General features: G+C 43.7%; 2 protein-coding genes across 3 annotated transcripts in view; one reads left to right on the forward strand and one right to left on the reverse strand.

Moving 5' to 3' along the window:
• Positions 1 to 1,869: 1,869 nt before the first annotated feature.
• Positions 1,870 to 6,198, reverse strand: hsdl1 (hydroxysteroid dehydrogenase like 1). 2 transcript variants are annotated; one of them, XM_070925888.1, is made up of 5 exons: positions 5,911 to 6,198; positions 4,838 to 5,283; positions 4,414 to 4,497; positions 3,361 to 3,498; positions 1,870 to 3,275 (listed from the first exon to the last, which is right to left on the reverse strand). In XM_070925888.1, the coding sequence occupies exons 1-5, from the start codon at positions 6,128 to 6,130 to the stop codon at positions 3,204 to 3,206; spliced, it is 960 nt and encodes a 319-aa protein (XP_070781989.1). In that variant the 5' UTR covers positions 6,131 to 6,198; the 3' UTR covers positions 1,870 to 3,203. The 2 variants fall into 2 exon arrangements, with proteins under 2 accessions (XP_070781989.1, XP_070781990.1); XM_070925889.1 differs by having other exon boundaries at positions 3,361 to 3,463; positions 4,391 to 4,497.
• A 1,155-nt stretch (positions 6,199 to 7,353) lies between these two features.
• Positions 7,354 to 12,474, forward strand: part of tbc1d32 (TBC1 domain family, member 32) — a 65,289-nt gene continuing 60,168 nt past the window's right edge. Inside the window, exons 1-11 of the mRNA XM_070925952.1 lie at positions 7,354 to 7,508; positions 7,750 to 7,914; positions 8,157 to 8,328; positions 8,588 to 8,659; positions 9,367 to 9,486; positions 9,884 to 9,962; positions 10,391 to 10,494; positions 10,590 to 10,651; positions 10,925 to 11,075; positions 11,204 to 11,263; positions 12,049 to 12,148. Of these exons, the coding sequence (XP_070782053.1) occupies positions 7,354 to 7,508; positions 7,750 to 7,914; positions 8,157 to 8,328; positions 8,588 to 8,659; positions 9,367 to 9,486; positions 9,884 to 9,962; positions 10,391 to 10,494; positions 10,590 to 10,651; positions 10,925 to 11,075; positions 11,204 to 11,263; positions 12,049 to 12,148 (1,240 nt within the window). The remainder of the gene's footprint in view (positions 7,509 to 7,749; positions 7,915 to 8,156; positions 8,329 to 8,587; positions 8,660 to 9,366; positions 9,487 to 9,883; positions 9,963 to 10,390; positions 10,495 to 10,589; positions 10,652 to 10,924; positions 11,076 to 11,203; positions 11,264 to 12,048; positions 12,149 to 12,474) is intronic.

A 12,474-nucleotide genomic window follows, 5' to 3' on the forward strand; every position in this document is an offset into this window, starting at 1 on the left:
TAAAAGTCAGACAGACTCTGACTCACAAGGCCAGACTTTATCCTCCCTCGCGCTCTTTGCTGATAGAAGCCACGGCTGCTGATTCCAAGTCTCCAAAACACACTTATCTGCTGGAAACCAAGACCCCTAACCTTGGTTAACACCAACCGCTGCACATCTTAATTCAAAGATCGTGAGACAGCGAGCTCAACCACAGATGCACAAATACAGATTCAGGTATAAGCGTTCAAAAACGTTCCATTCATTCTTTCACACAATGAATCTATTGTTTTTGTTTTTTTCGCCATTACGTCGTATAGATGTGTTCACATTTTTACACGATCAAATGTTTGACTGTTTTGTAGCTGTTAGAAAGTTTCATTTTATAGACATCATATGGAGACAGTCACATTTCTTACTGCATTAAATGACACGGCACAGTTCCACGTTTGGAGCATAGTCCAAAATAAATCCATTAATCAGCACAGTACAATGTCAAGTTACCTCTCTTGACAAGGTAAGATTCGAGATAAAAGATTCGTTGTTGTTGTTGTTTTTTTAAATCAACTTACCGGTTGAACAAACCCACAGAGAAAAAAAAAACAAGGTGGATGAAGAGAGCGATGTCTCAGGAGGACGACGAAGAGAGAAAGTGAAGAAGAATCTGTCCTTTTGCGTTGTTCCTCTGGCGTCTTATCTGGAAGGACACCATCCTAACCACAACAAGAAGGCTCCAACACTGAACGCGAGTGGCTGGTAAAAACTAAACCTCGTCACTTGCGTTTTATTTCTCTTTCGTCGGACAGAGAACAGGAACGGGGGACAGAGAGAGGAAGGCGACAAACCAGATTCAGTTCTATGCACTGTACTCATCATCCACATGTGACACTTCATATACAGACGGTTGACAAATTAAAACCTGAATAAATGAGCGGGGGGGGGGGGGGGGGGGGGGGGGGGGGGGGGGGACATGATGCGGATGCTTCCATGCAGGCAGGAGGGCTCTCTGGAAGGTCTGATGACGTGAATCCAATACTGGCATGGTTGCTCAAAGGTTGACCTTGACCATGGACACCCCTGTAAACACAAGGTCTGTTTACTAGCGGTTCCGGACTATTCTATTCTCTACTCTGCGAGTGGACAAGCAAACACGCTTGTTGGGTTTTCCTTGCTGGATTTGTGTTACCCATCTGTACGATCCATGTTAGCCCTTTTCGGACATGCTACCAACAACGCTCCCAAATTGTGGAACGCCGCTCCCAAAGACACTCAGAAGGCTTCCCATGTGAGTGTTTTCAAGCAGCATCTTATAACATGCCGTTTCCATTAAACTCAGCTTTTAGTCTAGTCTTTTCATTCGTTTTCTGTGTCTCCACCGCTACGAACCTAACCCTCAACTTGATTCTCCTTATTTCTAATGGCACCTTTCTATCGCTACATTATTTGTATGAAAAGATGCTACGTAAGTATGTTTATTATTCCATGTAGACATCAACTAAATGCCTCTGAAAACATTCAGGCTTGACCCTCACGCCTACGAAACACAGCGTACACTCGCAGGTTTGCTCTGCACCTGCACGTGTTGTGACCGTCAGGTTTACAAACAGTCTCTGACCTGGCTGATCTGAGGTGTGTGGGGGGGGGGGGGGGGGGGTCACAGGGTACACTCTGGCAGCCAGCGTGCCTGTGCGTGGACGTGAATGATTTACACCCTCCTTTGCGTTTTAAGAGGAAAAACAAAGCGTTCGTGGCCTTCGGCATATAGATCAGTCAACAGTTCACAAATGCGTATATACGCTGGAAACCAAACGCCTACCAGTCAGAAAATAGGACTCTGACACTTTGGTATATTTAATGAGGTGTATACTGTATAAAAGACAGGACAGCATGGGAATGGAAGAGTTTTATTGGTGCCGGGGACACATATCACGTTTAAGTCCACATCTGTATATACTGTACTGTATGCGGGAGCAATCACGCGACACAATACATCTGAATATGTTCACATTTTAAATATAAATACTTGTTTTAGAGCAAAACGTGTACATTATGCTAAATGCAGCCCGACTGCAGTTTCTCAACACAACAATCTCACTCTTCATCGCGTGTCAAATTCACTCCTGAGACGCTGGAATCTTTAACTCTTGAGCAATAACACCACCTCCACCCATCAGCTATCGCTCCCCATTCACCACCACGCACTTGTTTGCTGTAAACACCCTAGTTTTTTTTAATTTTTATTTAGAGTGACTAATATCCTACTGGCACATCAACTCTGTGTTTGATCAGAAGAAGCCAAATAAGCTAAAGGCGTGATCACATTGCACGATAATATATTTAGATTTATACTTGCTTTTGGTCACAATTTAGAGTTTGGAATCTTTTTCAGCTTCTATCGACACGCGTCTTAGATTTGGTTATATTTGGTTATATTTAGCAGAATTTAACACTTAATTTGGTGTTAATTATTCTGCATTATGACACCAGTCTGCCTCTTTAACTTTGAGTGAAGTTGGGTTTGGTTTTTGGGGCGAATACCATTTGTTCCTTGTATGTGTGCCACAAAGGCGCTGGTAAAAAAAAAGAGGTGCAACCAGAAAGAACTGGAAAGTCAAATGTCAGCACACAAAATCAGAAAATCAGAGCGTACGTAACCCGAAGCCTTTTGGATAGAATTAGATCACACAGGATGCAGGTTAATGCAGATGCCACTGAATGTCCGAATTTATTACCTGAATTCATATTGATGCGTTTGTTTGTTTAACCCTCATTTTCCTCACCTGTGTGATGGTGTTTATTTCACATTTTAGTTTATTTTCAGGGTCGCTCTATTATTGCTTTCTTCTTTTTTTTTTTTTAACACTTGAGGCGAGGCTTTTGCACCTGCACTCCTCTACTGTATCCTGTTCTGCAGAATATAACAGTATATCAGCGTGCAACTCTTTTGAAAATGTAGAAAAATAAAAGAATTGTACATTCAGTTTTATACTTCATGAACAGTGCCTTTATGATGGCCGTTCGTTCATTCATTCATTCATTCATTATTTCGGGCGAATTCCACTGCAGCTTCCCTAGAAATTGCTACCAAATCAATGGAAGAAAGATCTCTTACCTGCCAACCTCAACAGAATCCCAGAGTTTAAGAAGTTTAAACTAATGGCACAAGAAACTACAACTCTACACTGACTCCAGCAACTGGGTTGAGTCTTTAGTGAAGTGAGCTCTTAGCTTGAACCGATGAGCACACGTGATCCGAGAACCCAAATCCACACTGGAATACATCTCATGAGTCCATACTGTGAAGAAGAAACAGATCATCAAACAGAGGCAGGAGGAGGTGTGTCGGTGATATACTCAGTATGCTCTGTATTTTGTGCTGACCTGCAGTGTATGAGGCCAGTAGCCGGTGGTCCTATTGGAGACGCCCAGGGTGGAGATGGCGTGGCGGGCATAAACCTCTGGCTTTGGTGCAAACAGGCCCTCTCTTGATGATGGCGGCTGTCCCCGACTTGAGGCTATCTGGTTACACATGCACACAGTTCAATTCCATTTTATATATATGGCGGCAAATCACAGCAAAAGTCATCTCATGACACTTTACAAAATAGAGCAGGTCTAGACCGACTCTTTATAATGTGATTACAGAGACCCGACAGTTCCCACCATGAGACAGCACTTTGGCGACAGTGGCAAGGAAAAACTTCCTTTTAAGAGGCAGAAACCTCGAGCAGAACCAGACTCTAGGTGGGGAGGGGGGGGGGGTCATCTGCTTTGACCGGTTGGGTTTGAGAGAGAGACATAGAGAGGGAGGGAGAAAGAGAGAGGGGGAGAGACAGACAGACAGACAGACAGAGATGTATGGCAGCACCAGCAGTAGAAATAGCAGCTATAATAATAATAATGGAAATATGACTGATAATAGTAGTTGCTGCTGTAATAATAGCTGAGATTAATAATAGCAATAACAGCTTTAATAGTAGCAGAACTACGACTAAACATAATAACTGTAGTGATGAGAGTCAGGCAGGCCCCATGGCGGCAGCAGCACCCAGGCGTACCAGGACCACGATCCACAGACTGTATATCAAGCACTGACACACATGCAGTGATTCATATTCAGGGTAAAGGTGATTTCACCTATCAGCTAATAATAATAATAACCTTTAATTACAGAGTGCATTTCATATTATGAGCTTCACAAAACAAGAAAGCATTCACGTGAAAATTAAACGTCAAAAGACAAGCAGCTGAACAAGAACTCCACAGAAATAAGATTCTAAAATCTTCAAATAAGGAACTATATAATCACAGAATAAGTAAACGAGACTATGAATATGTCTGAGCAGCTCTCAGCGCTTGACACATTTTGGCTGGCACTAAAAATGTATTTCGGTTCAGTACCGAGCCCTACTTATTCATGTCAGGAGGGTCTACCTGGAAAGGAATCAGACTTTGGACAAAGATCCCTTTGGCGCTGTACTCAAGGTGAAGAGCTCTTGAGAAATGATCCAGGTAACCCTGAAACGTCAGAAGAAGAACGGGAAAGAGGATTACTGTCAGGGCGGAAAAGTGTGATTACGTTTTCACAGAAAGAATGACAGCCAGCGACAGAGAAGCAGTTCGCTCGTGGGCATGTCGTCCCTCACACCCTCAGATTTTCGTTGGATTTTACTTTTAAAAAAGTGGTTTAATCTGCTTGGAGACACTAGCATTAATGGACCTTTATTGTATTCATTGTTTATAATAGTTATTTACAAATGGGCTTTTCATGCTGTGAAAAAGCCCTACAGAGATATACAGTAGGTACAGATGTGTATCTCGGTGTGTGTGTGCAGCTATCCTCAGCGTTTCGTCTCACAGTGGAGGCGGTGAGTGTCACTCTTCCAGGAAGAGGTTTGCAGCAAGCGCCCGATGATATATTGACCACAGCTCCTCTGCTGCGCTCCACCATCCCGGGCAGCACCAACCGGGCCATCAGCGTAGCGACCGCAACGTTCTTATTGACCGAATCCAACAGGCCCTGCTCGGGCATTTCAATCAGGCTCCGAGGGGAAGCCAGGGACTCTTCCACACAGTTCACCAGGAAGCCGATGTCTTTACCCCTCACGGCTTCTTTGACGGGCTTGCTGGCTGCCGGGTCCAGAGAGAAGTCGGCTAGGACGACGACAGTTTCCACGCCGTAGCTTTGGGAGAGGGACGCAGCGGTGTCTCTAACAGAGGTGTGGTCCTGAGTGACAAAGATAATGCTGATCCCGTGCCTGGCCAGCTCCTCTGCGTAGGCTTGGGCCACAGGCTCTGATGCACCTGACGGGAGAGAGGACAGTATTTAACAAGGGAGGTCATGCCAGCTACAGCGCAGCAGCAGCAGCAGCAGCAGCATCACTGCGGCCTCAAAAGATTAGATAGAAGCTCACTTCACCACTGAAATAACAAGCCGATTAGTTGATTGCTAAGAAATTAAGCATCGACCATGCTGACGAGTTCGGCAAACATCTGCTGGCACCAGCTTCTCAAAGGTTAAAAGGAAATAGCTGCTTTTATTTCAACTTTCAAGCTGAATTGTAAAAATGAGTATCTTTGGGTTTTGGACTGGTGGTTGATTAAAACAAGCTATTTGAGAATGTCCTCCTGGGCATTTTCAAGAGTCGAGCTGGCAAGAGTTGACATGTTCAGCATTTCCGATCCATTAATCGATTAATTGACTAATCGTTGAGGCTCTAGATGACGCGCGGTGACACAGCAGCGGCCCTAGTTTTGCAGTGTCAGTCAGTGTGATGGCCTAACCTCACAGAAAGAAGTAAAGTTGGTCAAATGAAAGGCACGGGACCGACTCTCCTCTCTCCCCTCTCCCCCCTCCCCCCTCTCCCCTCACCGCCGCACAGCTGTACAGCACGGTGCTCTCTCGTTGGGTCCGCTGGTGTCAGCCCTTACCATAAATGACAGCCCAGTCACCAAACCTTCGGCTCAGCTTCTTACTCGGGATCATCCTCGGCAGGAAATGCACCCTGACCAACGTGCAGCAGTCTCTCAGCAGGATCACTGCCCTGCTGGCCGTGTACAGAGCACCGACCAGCGCCAGGGTCTCATAGTAAAAACTGCACGACCGAGAAATTTCTCTGAACAAAAACTGAAAGCTGTCAACTGCCGCCATAGTCGACGCTGTTGACGCTAGCTAACGCGTATTGAGTTGATTTAGCGATTGCGATAACTAAACGTAACGTCAACTCAGTAAGTCAGGCGTGTGAATACACCATGTCGCTGTTCCTACACAGTAAAAAAACACAGTAAAAACATAAAGCTTTTGAGATTTAACAGGCGTTTCGGCAGGAAGAGATGTAGCCTGAGCAGCAACCGGTAACACTAGCATAACATTGCGTCACGTGACAATGTCCCTAAGTGGTGGTGCATTCATGACCATCTGAGAAAACAAATAGTGAGAGTCGAAACTCAAGAGTAATAGCCTATAGACGTATCCACGCTGGTCACGGTGTAATTTTGCTGATGAATGCGACAGACCACTCACATCTCGACTTTTCTTGTCACATTTAACCTTTAGTTGTTCTCATCGTGTATATCTTTTACACGCGAATCCCATATTCCCGACGCTCCCTTAGACAAGCGTGTGGTTTCTTTGGACGTCCCACAATGCACCGCAGTTCACGCTCAAGTGGACGTTTCCATAGAGACGCGGCTGTCGGTGGAAAGTGCTGGCGGTATGCTAGCTGGATGAAAAGCTTTCACAAGTCCAAAAAAACGAGGTGGCTGATTTGAAATGCGCTGCATACGACGTCTCTCTGTTTGGGTGCTCGGTTCGTGCGGCGGGGAGGCTGTTGGTCTTCACTCAGCTGCGGCTTCAGTTAAAATTGGGCAGTTTTGCCTTTAGCTAACTGTGTTACAATGGTGCATTTAGCAGTAAGGCTAACCAGAGGGGAGCATTAACTGGGTTTGGCTTCAAAGTAAAAACGTAAATATGAAATAATCAGTTCGGGTGTACAGCATAGACTAGTTAATTGTTGCTGTTCGATTTTAGTTTTTATATTTTTAGTAGAAACGGCTGTGTAGACCGTTTCTCATGAAACATCACATTTTCACCATCAAAACAAAGTGGTATCACAGTAGTTGACGATGATGTTTTTTTCTTCTTCTATTTATTTGTAAGGAAAAACAAACTGCATACAATGTATGTTAATTCCTTGCACAGCAGTTTGTTCATTTGTGGCTGTAAAGAAAACCAAACCACAATGCACGTCCTTCCCTCTCAACTAAAGCTGTCTGTCAAACCCCGGGCAGCACTAACTACACATCTGCATCTGTTAAGCCCACCAAAACCAATCACTGTGTTTGGTCCCATCTAAAGGACCAGCTGCCGCAGAGATGTCTCAGTTGTCAGCGGACGATGAGGTGGAGCTGCAGTCTCTGCTCAAGCAGCTTCTGAGAAGCATCAGTGACAGGATCTCTGGCGCTCCGTCGACCGAATGTGCCGAAGAGATCCTCCTCCACCTGGAGGAGACCGACAAGAACTTCCACAAGTAAGCCTGAGAGACTTCAATATTGTGGCAGTAGGCCCCATATAATTGGAGTAAAATAAACAGCAACCCAGTATTTCTATTAGTACTAGTGCTACTTTTTGTTGTACTTACTGCTACTGCTAGCCCATATGGTATGCAGCTGTTCAGTCCAAACCTTACGTTTCTGTGCTACTTTTTACCGGCCTCTTATTGATTGTCATGCTGTTGGTATAGTTAGTCTGTCAATGCTCTCTTTTCCCAGCTATGAGTTTGTCAAGTACCTCCGTCAGTATGTGGAGAGTTCACTGGGGGCTGTGGTGGAAGAGGAGACCAAGAACTTGACCAGAGGAGATGGACAACATGCAATAGGCTCAGGTCACGACACCTTGATCCACGCCGTCACCCGAAGGACCAGAGACTCAGCTGAGTGAGTGTAGCTCAAACAATCTGAGTTTTGGCCCTTTTGTTTTATTATTATTTTATTTACTTTCAAAAATGTAATGGAGCCACTCTTCAAGTCAAACCTGAAACTGTGCGGCAAGTTCTCATACACTTCAGTCACACAGCAGAAACAAACCCCCACATCAGCTATTACGAAAAGGGTTTAGCCAAGTGATTCTGAACAAAGGGGACATTAATAATACACTAACGTGCTTCTGTCTGTGACAGGTACCAGCAGATGATGCAGACCTTGAAAAACACCATGATCATGGTGGTGGAGTCTTCAATCAACAAATTTGAGGAGGACCAGATGAGGAAGGAGGAGATGCAGAAGCAGCACAGCCAGTCCAACAGCCAGTACACTGACAACTGCTCTGACAGCGACTCCTCCTTCAACCAGGTCAGAGATACAGTGGATGCGCTCTGATGGCAAGAAATGCTTCCATTTTATGAATTTATTGCCTTGTTTAGATTATTATTGATGACTCATGAAGTTCCAAGATTGTATTTTAGCTCCAATCTATGGGTGGCATTGGTTCTTGGGAAGTATTATTCCTTTCCATGGTAGACACCAGACAGCGAGAGCTCTTTTTTTTTACATTTTGGTTTATGGTGGAATTGTTCAATTTTTTTCTTTCATCATCCATTTTCCTTTCCAGAGTTATGCATTCATCAGACAAGAGCAGCTGCAAGCGTTGGCTGAAAAACTGGACTCCAGCAGACCCAAAGAGGTAGAGAGGCTCTTTCATTATGATGGGATGCTGTTACATAGTTTTTGTCAGTACGCTGGAGAGTCATGTGGAGCACTGTGCCATAGATCAGTGCTTTCCAACCAGGGAGACCCACAACTGAAAGGTCTCTAAAAAAAATCAAAAAAAAGATCACTGTTTGTTTGGACAGAAGACATTAGCCTGATAATCAAGACTGAATTTTGGTAGTTTTGTTTTGTTGAGCCCAAAACAATCAGCAGTGAGGGAAGTATCCGTTTTGCCAAAGTCATTTTCAGTTGACACAGGAGCTGCGGTAGCGATTGCTCGGAATAGTTAATGTACTGCTTTTTCACAAAGATCAGTGTTGATTTAAGAGCTGCTATTTCTGTAAGCCAACTTACAAACAACCTGCGCAGCTGTGTCGATGTTATCCATGGTTTTCGCCATTTTTGTTGACATTTTTCTGTTTCTATTTTTCATGGATGTAGCAGCGTAGCCAGCTAGCTATGAAAGAAGATGGCATCACCATTCTAAACTATGCGTACAAAGATCTGATTGGTCGATTGTTTCACTAACCGGTGGAAACTAACACCAGACTTATGACAACTGGTGATGAGGGGTAAACACTGCTTTGCTTAAAGAGGCCACAAGCTCCAGAGTTTTGGAATCACTGCCATAAACGTTATGAACAGCCTAGTCCAGGTGAAGTGACGTGACTCCGTGTGTAGGTGCGTTATGAGGCTCTTCAGGCCCTCTGCTGTGCACCCCCCTCTGATGTGCTGAGCTGCGAGAGCTGGAGCAGCCTGCGCAGGAACCTCTGTGCAGCCCTGGCTGACGCCGACCTCAGCGTGAGTCCTGAGCAGCCCCGTCTACTCAGCAGTGTAGCAATCGGCCTTCTGCAAATGCACATTTAATTCAATTACAAACGAATCAATAACAATCATGTAAGTTTTACGAACACTTTCAGGCTCTGTAATTACTGATAGCGAACACAAAACACTTGATGTTCATCGTCCCACATGTAATCCTGCCACACACAAGATAACACTAATAATTGAGAGTTAATTGGTAACAAATATGCAGGTCACACTCAGCAGAGGCTGCAAATCTTTTTTTTGTGATAATCTTGTTTAATTTCCTCCCATTATATTTTCTTATGATTGAACATTTCGGTATGATTGATAGATTATGTGCATTATTGCGCGTGAGCTGATGACTTGTGCCTCTCCCCCTCGACTCCATCAGGATAATGTACTGCAGTTCTTTGCTAAAAGCTTCTCCTCCTCTCCACTGAATGTGACGCGAGAGCTCTACACCAGCTTGGGTAGGCCGCTCTGAATTCACAGCTCCTTTTATGTTTGAACTGAACAAAGGAAGATTATTATTTATGAATAAGAACATTTAATTTAAATTGTTTTTAAAAAAGCAGCTCCTCTTTATTTACAGTCCCAACAACATTTGTTTATGCCATGCAGACACTTGTTTTGGTTCTATGTACAAAGGTTTTCAGATTCTGCTTGATTAAATGATTGGAATTATTTTATACTAATAATAATATTTCACAGACCTCAATGTGAACACTTTTCATTGGGACTATAGTGTTTTATTTATTTTTGTTAGAAAGTGAATGACTTTGAATTGTTAAATTAGAAAGATGTGTACTGTAAATGTGTTTTGTATATGCAGCATTATGTATGTGACCACCAATATTATGGTTTGTAATAAGTGCATATTTTGCCTTTCGATGTGCAGCTAAAAGCGTGGAGTCGAGCTTTCTGTCTCACAAGCTAAGCTTTCCAACTGGCTCAGCAGCCATCGACATCAACAGACCTGAGATCAGTCGTCTTCTCAAACAGGTACAGCACCTTTTTTATCTTACGTTACCTTATTAAACGTGTGTATGTGTACAAATCCATGATAGCGCTCTCTCTCTCTGTCTGTCTTGCCGCAGATTCGACTGATGAATGACTTTCAAAAGGAGGTGACAAGCTTTTGGATCCGCCATCCTGAGAAGTGAGTGTTTATGACAATATGTAGTCAGGGCTGGCGGGTCTCTCTCCACTAGTTAGTCCACACACCCAACACTCACTATCTCAGATGTTATTATGACAGTATGTGATGCAAAATAATAATGTTTAATAACCAGCGGCACATATCTAGCTGTCCATGCTCTACAGGTTGTTGCTTATAAATGTACATTATGTTGTAATTGTAAACTTTTCTTTGTTATGTCTCGAATGATGGTTTGCTTTCAGTACATTTGCTCTTCTTTCTACCCTGCTTTAGATATATGGAGGAAGTTATAGAGAGCACCTTCTCCCTGCTGTCCTTCCATCATGAACACGGCTCAGCCTCACCAGGGACAGAGAAAGCCCTGGAACCCATTCACCTACTGGCCTTACTGGATATTAAAGCCACCTGGTTTAAGAAGTGGATGGTGTGTATTGCAAATGTTGCTCAACGGTGTCTGTGTCTCTCTCTCGCTTCTCTCTTGTTCGTATTGTACTCATATATTCTATTCTGTCTTTTCTCTTCCCTGATCCGTCTACCTCCCCCCCCTCTCAGCATGGACACTACAGTAGGACTGTGGTTCTAAGACTCCTGGAGAGAAAATACAAGTCTCTGGTGAGTGATTCACTCAATAATCAATGTCTCTCACTAACTCCTCTGTACTTCTGAAGGCCTGGCACCGTAGAGAAACAACCAACCAAACAAGCATGAAAAGTCTTTCCAGGAGGCATTCAAACCCGCAATCTCATTTAGGCACAAGTGGAGCCTGTAGAACTGCAAACGTACAAATTCAGTTACTCTTCAATGCAGATGAGTACCTATCTCCAGCTGGAAATATTTTTCTTTTCTGCAATTTCTGGTTTCATCCTTTGGCCTCAGAAAGAAGCTGAATTTGCTCTTCTAGTTTTCTACCTTTTACTGCACCAAGAAATATGTATGCAGATTAAAACAGGGGGTGAGAAGGGTAGAGATTCCCCAAAACAATTGGCTGCGTTTAACTGATGCCTACAGTGAGATTCTTATTCGTTCCCATGTGTTTGTGGGATATTAATTCACACAGCCAAACAGTGCAGAGTCTTTAAGACAAAGAGGCTCAAGAGTTGAGTGTCACTCTGACATTTAAGAATTGATTGTTTAATCCTCAGCCTCCCTCTCAACTTTAGAGAGGATTACTGTGGACTCACCCCTGAAACTTTCTCTAAAGTAAATGTCAATAACTCTCCCAAAACAGTGTAAGCCTAAACTACTCTTGCATCGCGGTGAATTGAAATTCCCCGATGTGCTCGGATTTAGATTAAAACAAGCTTGATTAAGAGGTTTCGATAAGAATACACATTTGGCACGTGAGGTGTTTGCAGCAACCACAATAACGTGCATTGTTTTCATTTTTTTTTTTTCAGATCGTAGCAGCCCTTCAGCAGTGTATCCATTACAGTGAATCCTGTGAACGGTTCACAGACGAGACAACTGATCCCACGTCAGCGGAGCAGCAGACCTCTGGTAAGTAAAAACAGTCCATAAACTCATGATTTCTTCAACAGGTTTGTGAACTCGCTGAGGCACACCGACACCAATCTTCGCTCTGTCTCACTCTGTGTGGTAAACATCGGCACATTTGCAGTAATGCTGAGTTAATGTGTCGTGTGAAACAAGCCAAAAAATAATACACTCCGACTGAAGCACTGTGAAAGCCTAATGAGAAAGTAATGCTTCATTTGAAGCCTGTGGGTGTTAAATGTATTTGTACCTAGACTTTGCAGTCATCATTTTTTTGAGTTTTCTAAATGTGCACATGCTGTTCCTGCTGTCATTAAAACAGAGGAATG

The sequence above is a fragment of the Enoplosus armatus genome, chromosome 19, assembly GCF_043641665.1.
Source record: "Enoplosus armatus isolate fEnoArm2 chromosome 19, fEnoArm2.hap1, whole genome shotgun sequence".
Taxonomy (NCBI): Eukaryota; Metazoa; Chordata; class Actinopteri; order Centrarchiformes; family Enoplosidae; genus Enoplosus; species Enoplosus armatus.

Bases quoted from the DNA above. Each gene is read 5' to 3' on its own strand.
- hsdl1 (XM_070925888.1), bottom strand. From the start codon at position 6,130: ATGGCGGCAGTTGACAGCTTTCAGTTTTTGTTCAGAGAAATTTCTCGG. The intron at 4,498-4,837 runs GTGAGACGAAAC...CTGACGTTTCAG, and splicing joins TGACACTCACCGCCTCCACT to GGTTACCTGGATCATTTCTC. The intron at 3,276-3,360 runs GTCAGCACAAAA...TCTTCTTCACAG, and splicing joins ACTGGCCTCATACACTGCAG to TATGGACTCATGAGATGTAT.